Here is a 16,543-nt window from a genome sequence, read left to right as displayed (position 1 = left end):
CCTGCTTCCCCCTCTCTCTCTGCCTGCCTCTCTGCCTGCTTGTGATCTGTCTGTCAAATAAATAAAATCTTTAAAAAAAAAAAAAAACCTTTAAAAAAAAAAGTCTGTAGGAAAAAGTTATTTGGGATTGGATGTAAAGTAAACCCTTTATGGGCATTTGCAGCCAGAAGAATGAAATCTCTAGCATTCTGCCACAGAAGTTGCTTCTGTGCTTCCTAATCCTGAATCCTGAATTAATACATTTGTGGTTTCAATTAATACAGCGTGGTTTCAAGATAGAAAATTAACTGGGCCAAAACAGAAGCTTTCCCTCATAATTGCTTGTATTTGAAAAGGCTTGTTGAGGATCTTCGTTTATGAAGTATCACCCATAGTCTGAAAACAATCAGTAGCTCTTACAGCTGTTAATAAGCGATATTGGAAATGAACAGGCCCAGTTCTTTTCACTGAAATCCTCTTTTATAAAATTTAGTACATTGAAGTGTAATGCATCATGATACTGATGTATAACATATGACAACAATAAGTACTGAATTATTCATTCTTAGCCATAATCCTTTCCTGGTAGATTTACCAGTTCTTTATAGGATGCACTCCCAGCTTGGGAAGCAGGGCAAACATTTTGGTTCTTCAGATGCTCCATGAAGAAGTGTTCTTTATGTCATGCACATAGCAGCAGACAGTGCAAAAAAAGAACCAGAGTGGAGGTCTCTTAAGATGAAACCCAATGGCCAGCTACCGAGTAGTCCTAATTGGTGTTTGGGAGTCTGTTGGAACTCACCAGAGAGCCTCACAGCCCCTGCCTTTGGGCTGCTCTGGGTTTTGTTCCAGGTAGCTATAGGTTCCAGGAAGAAAAAAATTCTAAAATGGCTTGTAAAATAGGAATTACAATATACTGGTGAGAAATTGTTATTATAAAGAATTAAGTGAATAGATGAAGGATTCTCATGTTAGAAATAAGTGTTTGGGAGGAAAGATTGCTTCCCTTGCAGATAACATAGGAGAAAAGGTAAGTAAACCCAAGGGATAACTGATCTCACTAGTGTCTTTAAGAGAGAATGAGAGAAAGTGCCGGCCCTCATTTAATTTCATTTTTTCCCACTCTTAACTATGATGATTCCTAAGGGAAATGATCAGCTCACACTCCAAAAAAAAAAAAAAAAAAAAAATACACACAGGACTCTGGGGGCTTTAGTTCTAAAAGACATAACCCAATCTTCTATAACCAACTCACAAAGTTAATGAGGCTAAGATCAGCATATATTTCCTCTTTTCAAGTATTAGATAACATTTTAAATAAGAGGATATGCAGCATAATCCCTGGAGTAATATTAACTTGTGCTCTAAATGCAAGTCATTAAAGTGTTTCAAGATGCTCTTCCTCTGATCTGCCAAATGTATAGCCTTTGAGCTACAGCTTTAGCATGTGGGACTTAGTTTCTGCTGATACCAGACTTATTTGAAAGGAATCACTCTGGCCAGGTATCTTTTCTTTGCAATTTGATCTTTTTATTACGTAGCTCTTCAATCTGAGCCAGCATTTCAATGTCTAATTTGAGCCCTAGTCCTGTGTCCTTCACCTTCATAAGAAGCACATATGCGTTCCAGCCAGAGCTGTCAGGGCAAGTGGAAGAAATACAGGGTGTGGATCTCCACTGGGTTAATTAGAGCCCTTCAGAGTGACCACTAGATAGAGACCTGCCAGAGCGCTTTCTTGCAGACTGCACTTTCTCTGGGGTTGATGTCATTGTACTGTAGGTTCTCTTCAGTGACTTAGATACAGGCTTGAAACCGCTTGGGGTTTAAATGCTAGCAGTGTGCTTGGGGGAATCACTGAGAGCAGGAAGAAAATGTTGATAGATCAGAAGAAATGATAGGAGGAAAAAGAAAGAAGACATATCTAAGCAATTTGCCTTTTACAGACAACAACAAGGAGGCTGGGGCTTTGTCATTTTTTTATTCCAGTAACTTGGGCATTTAACACAATGCCAGATCCATAGTTGGTGCTTAATACATATTTACTGAATGGATGAATGAATGAATGAATGAATGAACGAACGAACGAAGGGAGAGTGTTCTGCAATTACTGTTCTATAGTATACCACCTATACAAACTAAAAACAATAAAGCAAACTAGGTGGAATGAGGAAAGAGTGGAATTCAACTCATTTCATACGTCTTAAGATGTAGAAGAGTCCGTCACATCTCTTTGCCTTGATTTCTGATCCCGTTGAAAAATGCACTCAAAAATTAGAGAAGGCTTATAATATCGCTTTCTACTTGATAAAGCTAAATAGAGAGCCTCTCGTTTAGACCTGGTTGTAAAATGGGTTTCTTCTTTTTTGCTGCCTGACTTGAACTTACCTCCTTAGAGGTAACTTGACTAACTCCTTAGAGGTAACTGCCTGACTTGAACTTACCTCCCTCAAACAGAGCATCTAGATAGTACAAATACAGATTACTACATGAGAAAAAGAGAAGAGGGAACACCTAAAGTCAGAAGACTCCCAGAAAGCTCAAGAGAAGGGCCAGGTGGCCCATGTATAGAGAACATTTTTCTAGTCAGAGGAGCCAGCAAGGGTGGAGAGAGGCAGGAACATGGGAAGACTATGCTTCCCTCTCTTCTCTCTGTCCTTATCGATCAGGCATCAGAGATGAGACAAAGCAACTGATTCAACACTGGAAAATCATTCTAATGGGGTTGGGTGTTTATTGAGTAGTTACTGTGTGCTATGGACTAGTAATAATCAGCATGATTCACAGTAACTATGGAGTAGCTATTTCATGGGTGAACATGCTTAGGCACAGAGAGGTTTAGTAAATGAGGTAAAAAACGCACAGTGAGTGACTGGTGGCTTTAATCCCAGGCATTGATCCCTGAGCCTGAGCCTTTAATGACTACTCTGTTGAAAGATTTATTACCAGTGAATGGCAGTCTGAATAAAAGACTAAGAGCACTTTCCATTTTGACAGTTATGAGGCTGGGCACTGAAGGAAGGGGGAGGAAACTATGAGGTCTCCTCTTTTTTAAGTGTTTTTCCTATTGGACAGTCAGCTCTGGAAATACATAACAAAGAGAAAAGACGCATCTTCTGAGTGCTCGTTTGCCCTCTTTCTTTTCTACTTCTTTGCTTGGGACAGTAATTATTGGTGCGGAATCACAGCTGATTTTCTCCCCATATCACCTGTACTCAGGTATTTGGAGAACAGCAGCTGCCTGTCAGTGGACAGCAAGCTGTGCTGCTTGGCTTTAAGCTGACAGCTGAGCAGATAGGCTGCTCTGGGCAGTGTTTACGTACAGGCTTTTTGGAGAGCTCTGTGCACAGTAACCACAATGACTGGGAATGGGAATCCTGCCCTAAAGACGACTATAGTTTTGTCTTGTTTTGTTTTGTTTCCAGAGAGGGAGGTAGGGAGGGGGAGAGAGAGATGGGGAGGGGCAGAGAGAGAGAGAGAGAGAGAGAATCCCAAGCAGACTCCCTGCTGAGCACAGAGCCTGATGTGGGAGCTCAGTCTCAGGATCCTGAGATCATTACCTGAGCCAAAATCAGGAGTTTAGCCGACTGAGCTACCCAGGTGCCCCTAGACAACTGTAATTTTGTTGAAAAAATAAAAATGCACTTAGACACAAAATTAAGAAACCATTACAAAGTACGAGAAAGTACGAGAAAGACAGGTGATCATACTGTACGGGGTTAACTAGAGAATTTCTGGTCACTTATATTTTCATAAATCTGAAAGGGAAAAAAACATGGTATTGATAAGCTTTCAAAGTTTTAACTAGGGAGCAGTTTATTTGAAACAACCCATCACCTTTTTAGGGAGTTCCTATTTACGTATCACTCAAAACTATTGAGACCTGTTCTTGGGTGTTAGCTGGGTACCCCCAGTGACTCTAGTGGTATTTCAGTCTGAGCGTGACTTTTCCTACCAGGGCACACAAAGAGAATCTTTAAAAGACCCCAATCTGTAAGGAAGTACTTTGCAGAGAGAAACTACCATGGCAAAGGTTCTTACATCAGTGCAGACTGGTTATAAAAGAAACGAACACTATTAAGGAATAATCTCTAAAGTGCAGAATTACAGACAAGTGTTTTTGAGAGTTCATACATCTGTGGAGATTTTTATCATGTCCACATATATTTGAGATGTGCGAAGGTCTTGATTGGTCAAGATGAATAGGACTAATGAACTCGGAAATTCAAAGGCTTAGTATTAATTACTCCTCAACAGCTGGCTATATTTATAGTACTACTGGGGATAAGTAGCTGAGCAAGGAAATTGCAGATTTAGAAGTGTCCCTAAGCAGTTTACCCTCCCTTCCCAGAGTAAGAGCTACAGAAAGAGACAGAGTAGAAAAATCTAGTTCATAGCTTTCATGCTAAAAACCAGGACAGATTCCTATTACAGCAAAGTTTTCTTCAGTCCTCATGGTATCGTTTTTTTTCTTTGAAGTGAATTAGTTGTCAGCATTTCAAAAACAGATTTCTAGGATGAACTGTGGGGGCAGTGCCACACTTCCCGAACTTCTTATGCACAACGACATCGATCTCTGGTGTTCAGAGCAGTGCCAGCCTTAGAATGTTCCAGTGTGATAGAGATGTTATTTTCTTGTCCATTACGCCAGCCACTACCCACATGTAGCTGTTGAGCATTGAAATGTGGCTAGTGTGACTGAGAAACTGAATTTTAAATTTTGCTTACTTTTAATTAACTCAAAGTTTTCTAGACACTTATGTTTAAAAACTGTCTTACTGGACATCACAGTTGTAAGCAACCAAACCAGCTCTGGGAGTTTTAAGATCAGAGTAATATATGTCTGGGTTTCTTCTGGCCTCTCAGACCAAAAAGGAGGGGTTTTTTGGTTTTGTTTTTATTAAAAGCAACCCCTACTTACATTGGATTGATGAGTCTTCCAGTCCACTTGCTCCTGAAGTACATCAGAGAATCACTGACTACTCCAGGAGTCACATCACTCCCCACACCTTTGGAGGACATTTGTCCTCTCTTCCCTAAACTCCAGGTGCATCCAGCTGCCTACTTGCGCTCTCTCCTTGGACGTATGATGAATGTCTCAAACCTCTCTGCCTCTTCCCCACGGCCAGGCCCTGTGTTAGACGTCTAGTGCTCACCCATGTCTGGTGTCCCTCTCTTTCTGGACTCCTCTCTTTCTAGACTCTGAGAGGTTAAACCTCTCAACTTCAGTGTCATTAGGTGAGGTGACCTCTTCTAGTTCGGGGGCTGCAGGGGTAGTAGCATGTATCACTTCCAAGCTAAACCCTCTAGTTGCTGGTGTGAGGCCATGTAGCACTCTCATGTGGTACCCCTCTAGGATTCCCTAATAAAGACCCTTCTTGGAAGACCTGGACTAATCCGTAGGGTTATCTTTGAAAGATGCTTTTTAGGGCACCTGGGTGGCTCCATTGGTGAAGCGTCCAAATCTTGATTTCAGTTCTGTCTTAATTTCAGGGTCATGAGTTCAAGTCCCACACTGGGCTCCATGCTGGGTGTGGAGCCTACTTTAAAAAAAAAAAAAAAAAGCTTTTTGGGGGGAATACCACTCCTTTACATAAACCAATCATAGATTAGCATCAAGCCTAAAGTTCTGTGTCTGGCTTTTAATAATTTGAGCCTCCGAGGGGTCTATCCTTGTTAACCATGTCATCCCCTAGCCTTCCCATCCACATGGACTTGCTCAGAGGACTGATTCCACTTCCTGAGAGTACTGTGCACAGGTTTCAGCTTCCTCTTTTGGTCTACACCTCATCCATACCTTCTTCTCCTTGATGGTGTATTTTTGCCCCCTGGGAGGGAGAGGATACTCTCTCCACCTTGGTCCATTCTTTCTCCACCAAACCAGTCTCCAAAGCTGTGAATAACCACAGAATGAACATGGCATTTTTAAAACATTTACTGACTTAACATGCTTGATTCTAAAAGGTATTTGATCGTTTTTTACTGATGTTAAATCTGGATTTGGATGTAAAATAGAGGCGGTATCCCTATTACAACTTTCCCCTACCCTTTAGGAAATGAAGTACAACCAACCAGGGTAGGAATAATCTCTTATTCCTGAAGGAGAGTACTCATTACTTAACAGAATTAGTTACCCAAATGCTTTATTGGTCATCTTTACTGAGTTGGGGATTAATGGGTAAATCCAATAATGGATTTCCAATGGATAATCCAATAATGGATTAGATTTTGCTTTACTCATTTCTCAGTATATCTCTCTTCATATGGATTATTTTCCCATTTAGAATATGTCAATAAGTTTAAATCATATATATGAGCAAATCTAACAAGACCGTAAAATTCAGACCAAAAAAGCATTAGTTTTCATAACTTAATCACAGTAGTTATCATAGAGTGAACCATTTAAGAAATAGAATCAATTTTATGTCAATGAAAATCTTAAAATCCCTCCAGATTTAAAAGAGGGGAAGAGTGGGTTTCTTTTTTCTTTTAATAGAATAATCCTAAGACCTAAAACGATTTGGAGCATGTATTTACAATTAAATGCAATCAAAACTTAAATCTCACTTCAGTCTTTTCTGTTCTGGAAGAAAAAGTGAAAGGGTAGAAGGAGGAAGTGAATCTCCTTTATATCCTACTTTTTGCTTAGCAAATAATATAGAAGGACATTTTATCCACTACTCAAATTTAAGCCCAGAATACTCTGTTAAGGATACTCTGTTAAGGATATCCTTAAGTTAAGGATACTCTGTTAAGCATATCCTGTGATTAAAAAAAGGAAGCATTAAAAAGATTAAACATCATCATGTGTTGAGTCTCATGACCAGTTTTGATGGTTGTTATCCTGGAAGCCAATACAGTGTTCTTTCTCATTATGTTAAATGTCCTTTAGAGACTGGAATCCTACTTGATAATGAGTTTATTAATGGATGCAGCTGTAACCCTTCTCTACCAAACCTGGCCCTTCCCTAGAGGCATATTAATATATTGGTGGATGAGAAGCATATTAAGCCTTGTAGTACTATTTGACTTTTTCCATGAAGAACAAATTTATTTTGATAAAAACTACATTTCAAAAGGTTTGTTAAATCATTTTTTAAAGATTTTATTTATTTATTTGAGAGAGAAAGAACACAGATAGGGGGAGCCCCAGAGGAAGAGAGAGAAGCTGGCTCCCCACTGAGCAGGGAGCCTGATGTGGGGGTTGATGCCAGGACCCCGGGATCATGACCTGGGGTGAAGGCAGAGACTTCACTGACTAAGCCACTGAGGCGCTCTGAAAAGAGTTTTTAAAGCATAGACTGAGGCCAGGGCTGCAAGTATATGTAAGGGGACTAGGGGAGTTTTCCCTGCCAAGCCCTTGAGGTTATGTCTGTATTTCCCACCTCACCAGTTACTTCTCAGCATTTGGTATTTATGCAAAGGTGATGTTTTATGCATGAATATTGCTGAGGTTGGAACAGCATAAGGATTAGGTTCAAGACTTCTAGCTACACACAATTCCCCCATTTTGCTGTTAGGGCACATGGGATATACAGTATTGATGAGGCATTAAATGTCTTTGACTTCCATGTTTTGTCTTATACCCTGGACCTAGACTGATTTCTGGTAGGCTTCTCCAGGAAACATTTTCGAATTGGCAGCAGCACTGCTCACTTGAAAACCTTTTCATCATGGGTGTTTTGTGTCAGGAAGTAGAGACCGTAAACTGCAAGGTGCGGCAGATTGCTTAATCAAAATATATGGACACTCAGGCCCAGAATGAGACAAAGGAGAGAACCAGAACCTGAGGTTATGCAATGCCAGAAGCTGGAAAGATAATTCTCTGCTGATCAAAAAGAAAAAAAAAAAAAGTTTTTCATCTAAATGAAATATTGAGGACTGGAGAAATGACTACCTGTTTGTCATGAGAAACGCGTCCAGCCTCACAACCGCAAGCTTTGATGGGTTTTGTTTGTTAAAGATTTAGGCCAGGAGGGGCGCCTGGGTGGCTCAGCTGGTTACGCCACCGCCTTTGGCTCAGGTCATGATCCCAGGGTTCTGGGATCAGGTCCCACGTTGGGCTCCCTGTGCAGCCCGGAGTCTGCTTCTCCCTCTGACCCTCTCCCCTTTCATTCTCTCTCTCTCTCTCTCTCTCTCTCTCTCTCCAATAAGTAAGATCTTTAAATAAAATTTAAAAATAAGTTAAAAAAAAAAAAAGATTTAGGCCAAGAGGAATTGTTGATAATGAGCGACAAAGGTCTGAAAAGGAAAGCAATCATTGGGCTTGTATTTAATCACTTTGTATTTTCTCAGACCTCAGTCATGTCATCATCTGGCTGTGGTGCTTACAGAACTTAATTAGGGGAGTTCAGGCAGCAATGGGAATAGGAGGCCAAAATGAAAGGGTAACAATTTAAACGGATTGCTAGCAGATGCCTGGTATGGATGGAGATGAAGCCATTTAAGAACCTAATTGGAGAAGAAGCTCTTGACATTGATCATTTGTGAAAAGGAGGTTTTTTTTTTTTTTTTCTTGTACACGTGGTTTTGTACACTTATGTCTACAGACCTTCAGCACTGGTAGGTCTGATCATCAGCTTGTGGAATTACTAACACCAAGCCACTTTGAAAGAGCAGACAAGGTTATTAACTTTGGCAGGAAATGAAAATTTGGCCTTAATATACATGTGAAATTGAATTGTCTGTAGCACAAAGCTTTGGAGATTACCCATGCAAAATGAGAAAACTATCTAAATTTAAAACTGTCCTCAGTACAGTGAAAAATAATTTTGTAGACTGCATTTTTACTGCACTGAAATCCATGAAGAGATGGGCTCTATTAATTTAGATTTAAACAGAGGCTCTGTATCTTCTAAAAATGGTAAATGAGATGGAAAATGTACTTTAAGGGGAGAAATGAGTTTCTGGAAATTCTGCAGGCAGGCAGGTTCCCTACTCCACATCTTTGAGTCTGCCCTGAGACCAGTCAGCTTCAGAGGGAAGGCTCTATCTACTGTGACAGCCATTCCGAATAAGGACATTCAGACAACAACTCAATTATATCTATTTAGCAGGCTTCAAGAGCAGGATAAGAAGCAAATCGAGTACAGCCCAAAGCAAAAGTCATTGGCAGTTTTTACAATATAATTCCTAAAGTGGCTGGGTCCCTGGCAGAGAAAAAAAATTAAGGAGGAATTTAATTTATTTTCTCAGATCTCACATAACTTAGTAGTTCTCTTATAATCTGCCTGGAATCATACTGGAGTAGGGAATTTGGTTACTCTACCTACCTTCTCACTCAAAAACTTAACTTCTTTATAAGGAGAAGTTGAGTTTTTCACTCCCCAGACTTTAAAATTTTTTTTCAGCTCACAAAAACAAATATTACTTGTTTGTTAAGTAAATGATTATTTGTTAAATAAACAGGTGACTGTTTAGAACCATGGTTTTCATAACCTGTCATGTAACCACCAAGAATAATACATTAACACACAATAGAGTGGGACAAGGATTAATAATAAACTTACGTTAGAGTTCTTCCAGGGTTTCAGAGTGCCTGTTATTTATGGTTGTAATGATGAAGAAACAGAACAAGTGCCTATGTCTGGTTCTTGGAGCTGCTTGGTAATAAAGCTGTGTCTAGAACTGAAGTCATCTGAACTTCCAATAGTTTACGTTTGTGTTACTTATTGTTTATCAACAATCAACACTGCTGAGTTGGAAGCAAACCAAACTAATACAGTCAACAGCCCGTTCCTCATCTTTACATTATTTTCTTTTTGCTTCTCAGGTATCGCTCTGCTTTACCTACATCTCTATGATGTGTTCGGGGACCCCGCTTACCTCCAGATGGCACATGGCTATGCAAAGCAAAGTCTGAACAGTCTGAGCAAGCGTTCCATCACCTTCCTCTGCGGGGACGCAGGCCCCCTGGCTGTGGGCGCTGTAGTGTACCACAAGATGAACAATGAGAAGCAGGCAGAAGACTGCATCACCCGGTAATCATGTATCTTTTTGAGGATTATTATCTAGACATCATTTCATATTCATTCTGCTTGTGTTAGCAAAAAGAACATTTTAGTGAAGTTACTTTTCCCTCAGCAATAGGTCTTACTGCTGCTGTCATTTGCTCACATCACACATCATTCCAAGGTAGTTAAGGAACAACCATTATAGTCCCTATTATATTGTAAGATGTCATGACCCTGACACACACCAGATCAGACATCCGTTTAATAACAAAAATGAGATCAGAAGCCTAATCCTGGGATTACTAATCCAAGGTGCTGTTATCCAAGATCAGAAATTTGAAAAATGTGGTTCATTTCCTGTGATGGGCTGGGGGAGACCCTGGCCTGGACTAGAAATGATTCAAAGTTGTTTTTCCCACAGGCAAATAACATGCAAATCCAAACATTTATTTTTAATAGAGATCGGGTCAGCCCACTAGAAGCTTGTGAATTATGAAGAATTACTAAACTTGCGTACTAATAAACTACAATTATTATTTTACTAGAGTTTATTGAGCACGAAGAATTCTGTTAAGAAATCTGGCAGCAACTCTGCACGCAGGGCTGTTAGGCTCCCACTGAGCGTGTCCATACGCAGAGACTTTCAATTCCAACAAAGGTTTCTGGCTGTGTTTTGTTGCTTCATGGACGTTACTTTTTAGAGAAATTTTCAGTTCGCAGAAAAATTGAGAGGCAGGTATAGAGATTTCTCACATACCCACTACCCTCCACACATGCCTAGCCTCCCCCAGTATCAGCATTCCCCACTGGAGTGGTACACTTGTTACAGAGGATGGGCATTCACTGACCTATCATTATCACCCAAAGTCCATAGTTTATATTAGTTACATTAGTTACATCTTGGTGTTGTGCATTCCTTGGATTTGGATAAATGCATAATGACATGTATCCATCATTATATTATCATATGGGATAGTTTCTCTGCCCCCAAAATTCATTGTGCTGCGCCTGCTAATTCCTCCCCTGCTCCCTGACCCCTGGCAACTGTTGGTCATTTTACTGTCTCCATAGTTTTGCCTTTTCCAGAATAGTTGGAAACATTACAATATGTAGTCTTTTCAGATTGGTTTCTTTCACTGAGTAATATGTATTTAAGGTCCCTCCATGTCTTTTCGTGGTATGATAGCTCATTCTTTTTAGCACTGAGTAATATTCCATTGTCTGGATGTACCATAGTTTATCCATTCACCTACTGAAGGACATCTTGGTTGCTTTCAAGTTTTGGCACTTATGAATAAAGCTAATGTAAACATCCAGTTCTGAGGGCTTTGTGCAGACATTTACAGCTCCTTTGGGTAATTATCAAGGAGCACAATTGCTGGATCATATTATAAGAGTACGTTTAGTTTCGTAAGAATTGCCAAACTGTCTTCTGAAGTGGTTGTACCATTTCGCATTCCTGCTAGCAATGACTGAAAGTTTCTCGTGCTCCACATCCTTGCCAGGGTTGCAGATTTTGGCCATTCTAGTAGATGTGTAGTGGTATCTCGTTGTTTTAATTTGGATTTCCCTGATGACGAATGACTTGGAGCATCTTTTTATATAATCCTTGCCATCAGTATTGCTTCTTTGGTGAAGTGTCTGTTAAGGTCTTTCACCCATTTTTTAATTGAGTCCGGCAACATTTTAATCAGTGATTGTCTCCATGGTTTTGATTTGACCATGGTTTTTTATTCCCACTACTTTTTCTTACAAATTACTATTAGAATGGCATTTTCATCACTGATTTTGTTTGTGGAGGACCTTTGGTTAATTTTATACTGTGCAGTGGTGTGTATTTCATTAACAGATTTTGGTCTAAAATTCTAATAACTATAGAGTTTTTTCTCCCCCTCAAAATTTTATTATGAAAAATTTCAAACATACAGAAATGTTGAAACAACAGTGAATACGTGTATATCTACCCACGTAGATTCTACCGCTATCATTTTCCTATACTTGCTTTATCGTGTATCTAATCATCTATCCATTATTAACCCTTTTGGGGGAAGGGATGCATTTCAGAGTGAATTGCAGACATCAGTACCCTTCCTTCTAAATATTAAAGCATGTATATCATTTACTAGAGTTCAGTATCTGTTTAGTTTTCTTCTTTTGATGTAAAGTTTACACACAGTGAGCTGTCCAGGTTTTATATTTGTTGAGCTTTGACAAATGCATATACCATCTAAATTTGCAGCACAGAAGCTACCTTTCTGTTTCTTCGCAGCCAGTTTAAAACCATTAGCCACACATCTGCTTTAGAGGCTCAGAAGGAAGTCTTATTCATTGAGTCACTCTTAAGTATCAAAAATAAGCCCATAGTGGTCCCAATGTTTTATATGTAATGCCAGCCTTTCTCAGCTTGTGTATAGCCAGATAGTAATAGTTAGCTGTGTGAAAAATGAAAACAAAATTTGTGTATTCAGATTGGGGAAATACTACTTAGCAGAGTTAAATATACACCTTTACTGGCTGCTCAGAACCTTCACCAGCTTTTGGTACACGGGGAAAAGTCCAGCGACTCTAGGGAGTGGAATTTTCCAGACTTGTCAAGTAGATAGCCTTTTTCCTCATGACATTTTAGGGCCTACTGTTGTAAGAAACCACCTTTGGGGCATAGTACCATATGTTAATATTGGTTTATTATAAAATACTCTTAAAAGTAAACTAAAATTTTTTTGATACCTTGATAATAAAAGTTTTTGTTATTTATATCTTTTTAAACACTTTTACAGTGTTTCACCAGTATTTTATTTATAGCCAGTAGATTTGTTAAGATTAAGCATATAGAATACAGATAATGAGAGGAAAATAGGCCATGTATGGCCACAGTTTTGATTTTTCAGATTTCTAGAGTTCATGGCAGAACAGGAAGAATAAAGAAATTATGTGTAAATTGCTTTCACAACTCCTCCCTTTTAAGGGAAAAATCTCTAAGTCTTTGCAACTCAATTGAAATGATTTGATGTCATCAGATAGTTAAACCTACTTGGTGGTTTTATTTTTTACTGAACCTTCTCTCTCGTATCACATAGGCCTTTGGAGCTATCAGAGACCCTCAATTCTCTATGTGGCATCTGTGTTGTGCTCCACCACCAACGTCATTTTTCAGCTTACTTTTCCTATGGTTTCTTAATAGAGTAGTCTTTCAGATTCCTAATTTCAAGTTTTAGAGATCAAAGAAGTCAGTGTTTCCCTAAGGTTGGGATTCTTAACTTTGGGACCCTGGGGATCTTAGGGCTTCTAAATGTATAAAATCCCCAAGTTGTACCCAGTATAGAGAGAACATTTACACTTTTTTGGAGGTGTGTGACTCCCCAAAAAGGAGTGTGTGTGCGTGTGGGTCTGTTCATATACGATATGTCCTGTAGATGGCTGGGGCAGGTGGCAAGGAAGAGAATGAATAGCACTAATTTTTCCTGCTGTTTGACTTCTACCATGTTCGTTTTCATCTTCCTTCTGCACAGAGAGAGTTGGTGCCACTACTCAGAGAGTGTGGCCTATTTACAATACCCCGCTAAGTCACCAACCTGACAGATCTAGTGCTGCGGGGCCACTATTCGGGATGACGAAGAGCTGGCTTTCGGTCAGAAAATGTCGAGCATCATCACACTCTCTTGTAGTGTGATGAGTAAGAAAAGGACTTCTTACCAAAAGTTACAAATTTTTAGATGATACAAGGTAAAAACTCCCCTCCACAGTAACACCCTGGGGAATTACTGCTAGGAGTGGAAAAGAACTGTCCTATTTGATATGTCTCCCTTCTTCCTTCAGTGACATTTCAGTGTCATGTCTCTTCTGAAGATTGGTTGCTATTAATACCAGCGTGGCAAAACAAATGGAGCTGCAGCGATGTGCTTCTGGGTTTGAGAGTTTTTGAAAACACATAAAATAACCGTTATGATATACAAATGCTATCATTTCTTCACTTTATCTTGAGAATATAGCATTTAAAACCTGCATTTCGAAGTCCTACCTTTTAGGAATCATCAGACCCAGCTCAGGAGTTTTAATGACTTGAATTCAATTCCAGAAAAAAAGGGAATACTTCCTTTCTTACCCTAAACTGTAAAAATTTTATTTTAACAAGATGCTCTAAGCAATACTTCACTTTCAAGTATTTGAAAAGTATTTGCTATCTACTTGAAACTTCCCAGAAGCAAATGAGTTCGGCTGCAAAATAATTGGAATGCTAATTATATATCGCCACCTAGGGGTAATACAATCCGTAAGATTAGCAAATAAAGGAAATGTGGTTCAAGCACACTTAGGTGAGAACATCTTTGGAGTTCATGCAATAATTGTTCCTTCCTTAGAGCCATTTGTTTAAAAAATTCACAGGAATTTTTCTTTTTGAATAATTCAATCCCTTTACAAAAGTAAAGTGCTTTTTTATATGTAAAATCTATGCAATTTGATAGATTTATGTTTAAACTTGATAATAAATTCTTAAATCAAAACTCTGAACTATTCCTTCTGTTTCCTACAACAGTTGAGTTTGTGTCTAGTAAAAAGACTTTCTTAACATCTCAACATTAAGGAGCTGCCATTTCTGGCATGAAACAAAAATGGAAATTTTCTTCATAAATGTTTTTAAGGTCTTTAAAAATGTTAAGGGTGTGTGTATGTGTGTGACCACGTATGATATTGAAGTAGAAAACAAAATGGCCCATAATTCTACCATCCAGACAGCCTGTTGACATTGGGGAAAAACTCAAAGTATACAAGAAAATGAAAAGTAAACTTTGGCCACCGTGTCCCTATTCCTAAGATAACCACTGTTCCACCGTGAGTTTAATGCTTATATTTATAGAAGAAAAACCATGTGTATTTAACCAATTTGATGAGATGCCTCCATTTGTTGAGGAATAATATAACTTTGTCAGTAACTGCAACCCGCCATGCTTTTTCACACCTCTCTTTTCCTGACAGGAGGTAAATTCCCTTAAGTATACTTTTACAACTTTTTCTCAATCTGTTTCATAACTGTTAGCCCTTCTCAGTCACTAAAATCATATCATTCTGGTTATTAAACGACGGCTTTTTAATTTTAAGTTGTGAGTATTTCCCTCCCTTCCGCACAGGCTTATGGAAGTGGAGGGAAGGGTTGGGAGAGGGGAACTGTCTGCTCTTTCACAAGTACCCTTTCTTATGAGCGCAGACACTCTTCCCTATACCTGTTGGCTATAGGCTGGTGGCAGCACTTGTTAGGTTTTTGTTTGCCTATTTGTTTTTGGTTTTTTGTAGCTGTTAGTGGCCTCCAGAGATGAGCAGTTGGAGCTATCCAACCCATCAGCTCTAACCTTAACACTAAGTATGTTAAAATGAAAACACAAGCAGTGGACCAAATTCTCCCAAATAAACCAAGTGTACAGACATTGATTAAGAAGAAGACAGACCCACATAAACACACACAAGTAGTTTCCTGCCCTATTCTTGTGGCTCAGAGAAAACCACACTGTGCCCAGACAATCTTATTAGGTCTTATTCATCAAATAAGAAGTAGAGCCTGTACCCACTCCTGGACTTTCCACCTATCTTCACCACTCATTCAACCAACAAAAAGATACCTGCTAACGTTTTTTTTTTACTCTTCTTATCACCAAATCCTCTGGTGTAGATTTTGATAAAGTTATTTGAAGTGCCAGGTGCCTCTGAATGGTGATTCCTGAAAAGAACACTTCAGATATAACCAGTCATCCCAGGGGTGTGATTTTGGATACTTCACGCATTTATCATAGGGTTTATATGCTTATAATTCCTAGTGCGTAAACTAAAGTTAGATGAAATACATGTACAGGCACTGTTTATACTTAACTACAGTGAAAGTAAATTACCACATAGACAACAAGAGTATTTTACAGCCAAATAATGGCTTCGTCATCAGGTAGTGTGTTTAGTGTCCTAAGCTACCTGATGAAAAAGCCATTATTTGGTAGGGCTGATTGTCCTCTCATTACTGCTCTTTTCCTGAAATTCTCTGGCTTTTCCCTCATAGTTTTCCAGTATGCTAGAGTCATTTTGTCAAGCCTCACCAAAAATTACATTGTTTTAGTAGCTTAAATGGTATCACATTGAATATGTAGGATAATTCGGACATAATTGGGATGTGCTTTCAAAATTTCATATGATAAAAATCCAAATAACAAAGTCATATTCCCTACTTACCATATTTGCTTTCGTACACCCTCCCCACCCCACCCCCATCCTCAAAAAAGAAAAGTTCATTCTCTGAGTTAGACTGCAAATATGGTTGCTTTCCTGACCTCATTTCCCTGTGAACCTCAACTGCTTTCTGGTTTCCTGGGGCTTCCATGTTGGTTCTCTGAGAAGAAATCTGGGGCTTTGGTTACCCCACTCTGCCAAGTATTTCCACAGCTGTGCCTGTATTTCTGGGGCCAAATGATGGGGGAGCAAGAAAGAAGTGAAGCAGTGGGGGTTCACCCTAACCCTCTGGGACCACAGCTGCTCCAATCTGTGAGGAAGGGTCCCTCCCTCAGACTGGGCTTCTGTGGGCTCCTCACCTTCATTTCTGCTCCCACCAGGAGATTGCTTGTGGCCCGGGGTGTGAG

General features: G+C 39.4%; 1 protein-coding gene across 1 annotated transcript in view; it reads left to right on the top strand.

The window, feature by feature from the left end:
• LOC111143498 (LanC like 1) overlaps positions 1–16,543 on the top strand; it is a 39,033-nt gene that overhangs the window by 9,728 nt on the left and 12,762 nt on the right. Inside the window, exon 4 of the mRNA XM_022497304.1 lies at positions 9,749–9,956. Coding sequence (XP_022353012.1) covers positions 9,749–9,956 — 208 coding nt within the window. The remainder of the gene's footprint in view (positions 1–9,748; positions 9,957–16,543) is intronic.

This window comes from Enhydra lutris, unplaced genomic scaffold, assembly GCF_002288905.1.
Source record: "Enhydra lutris kenyoni isolate GAN:26980312 unplaced genomic scaffold, ASM228890v2 scaffoldscaffold1, whole genome shotgun sequence".
Lineage (NCBI taxonomy): Eukaryota > Metazoa > Chordata > Mammalia > Carnivora > Mustelidae > Enhydra > Enhydra lutris.
Note: the sequence above shows the minus strand (reverse complement) of the source record. Positions and strands in the feature narration are given on the sequence as shown.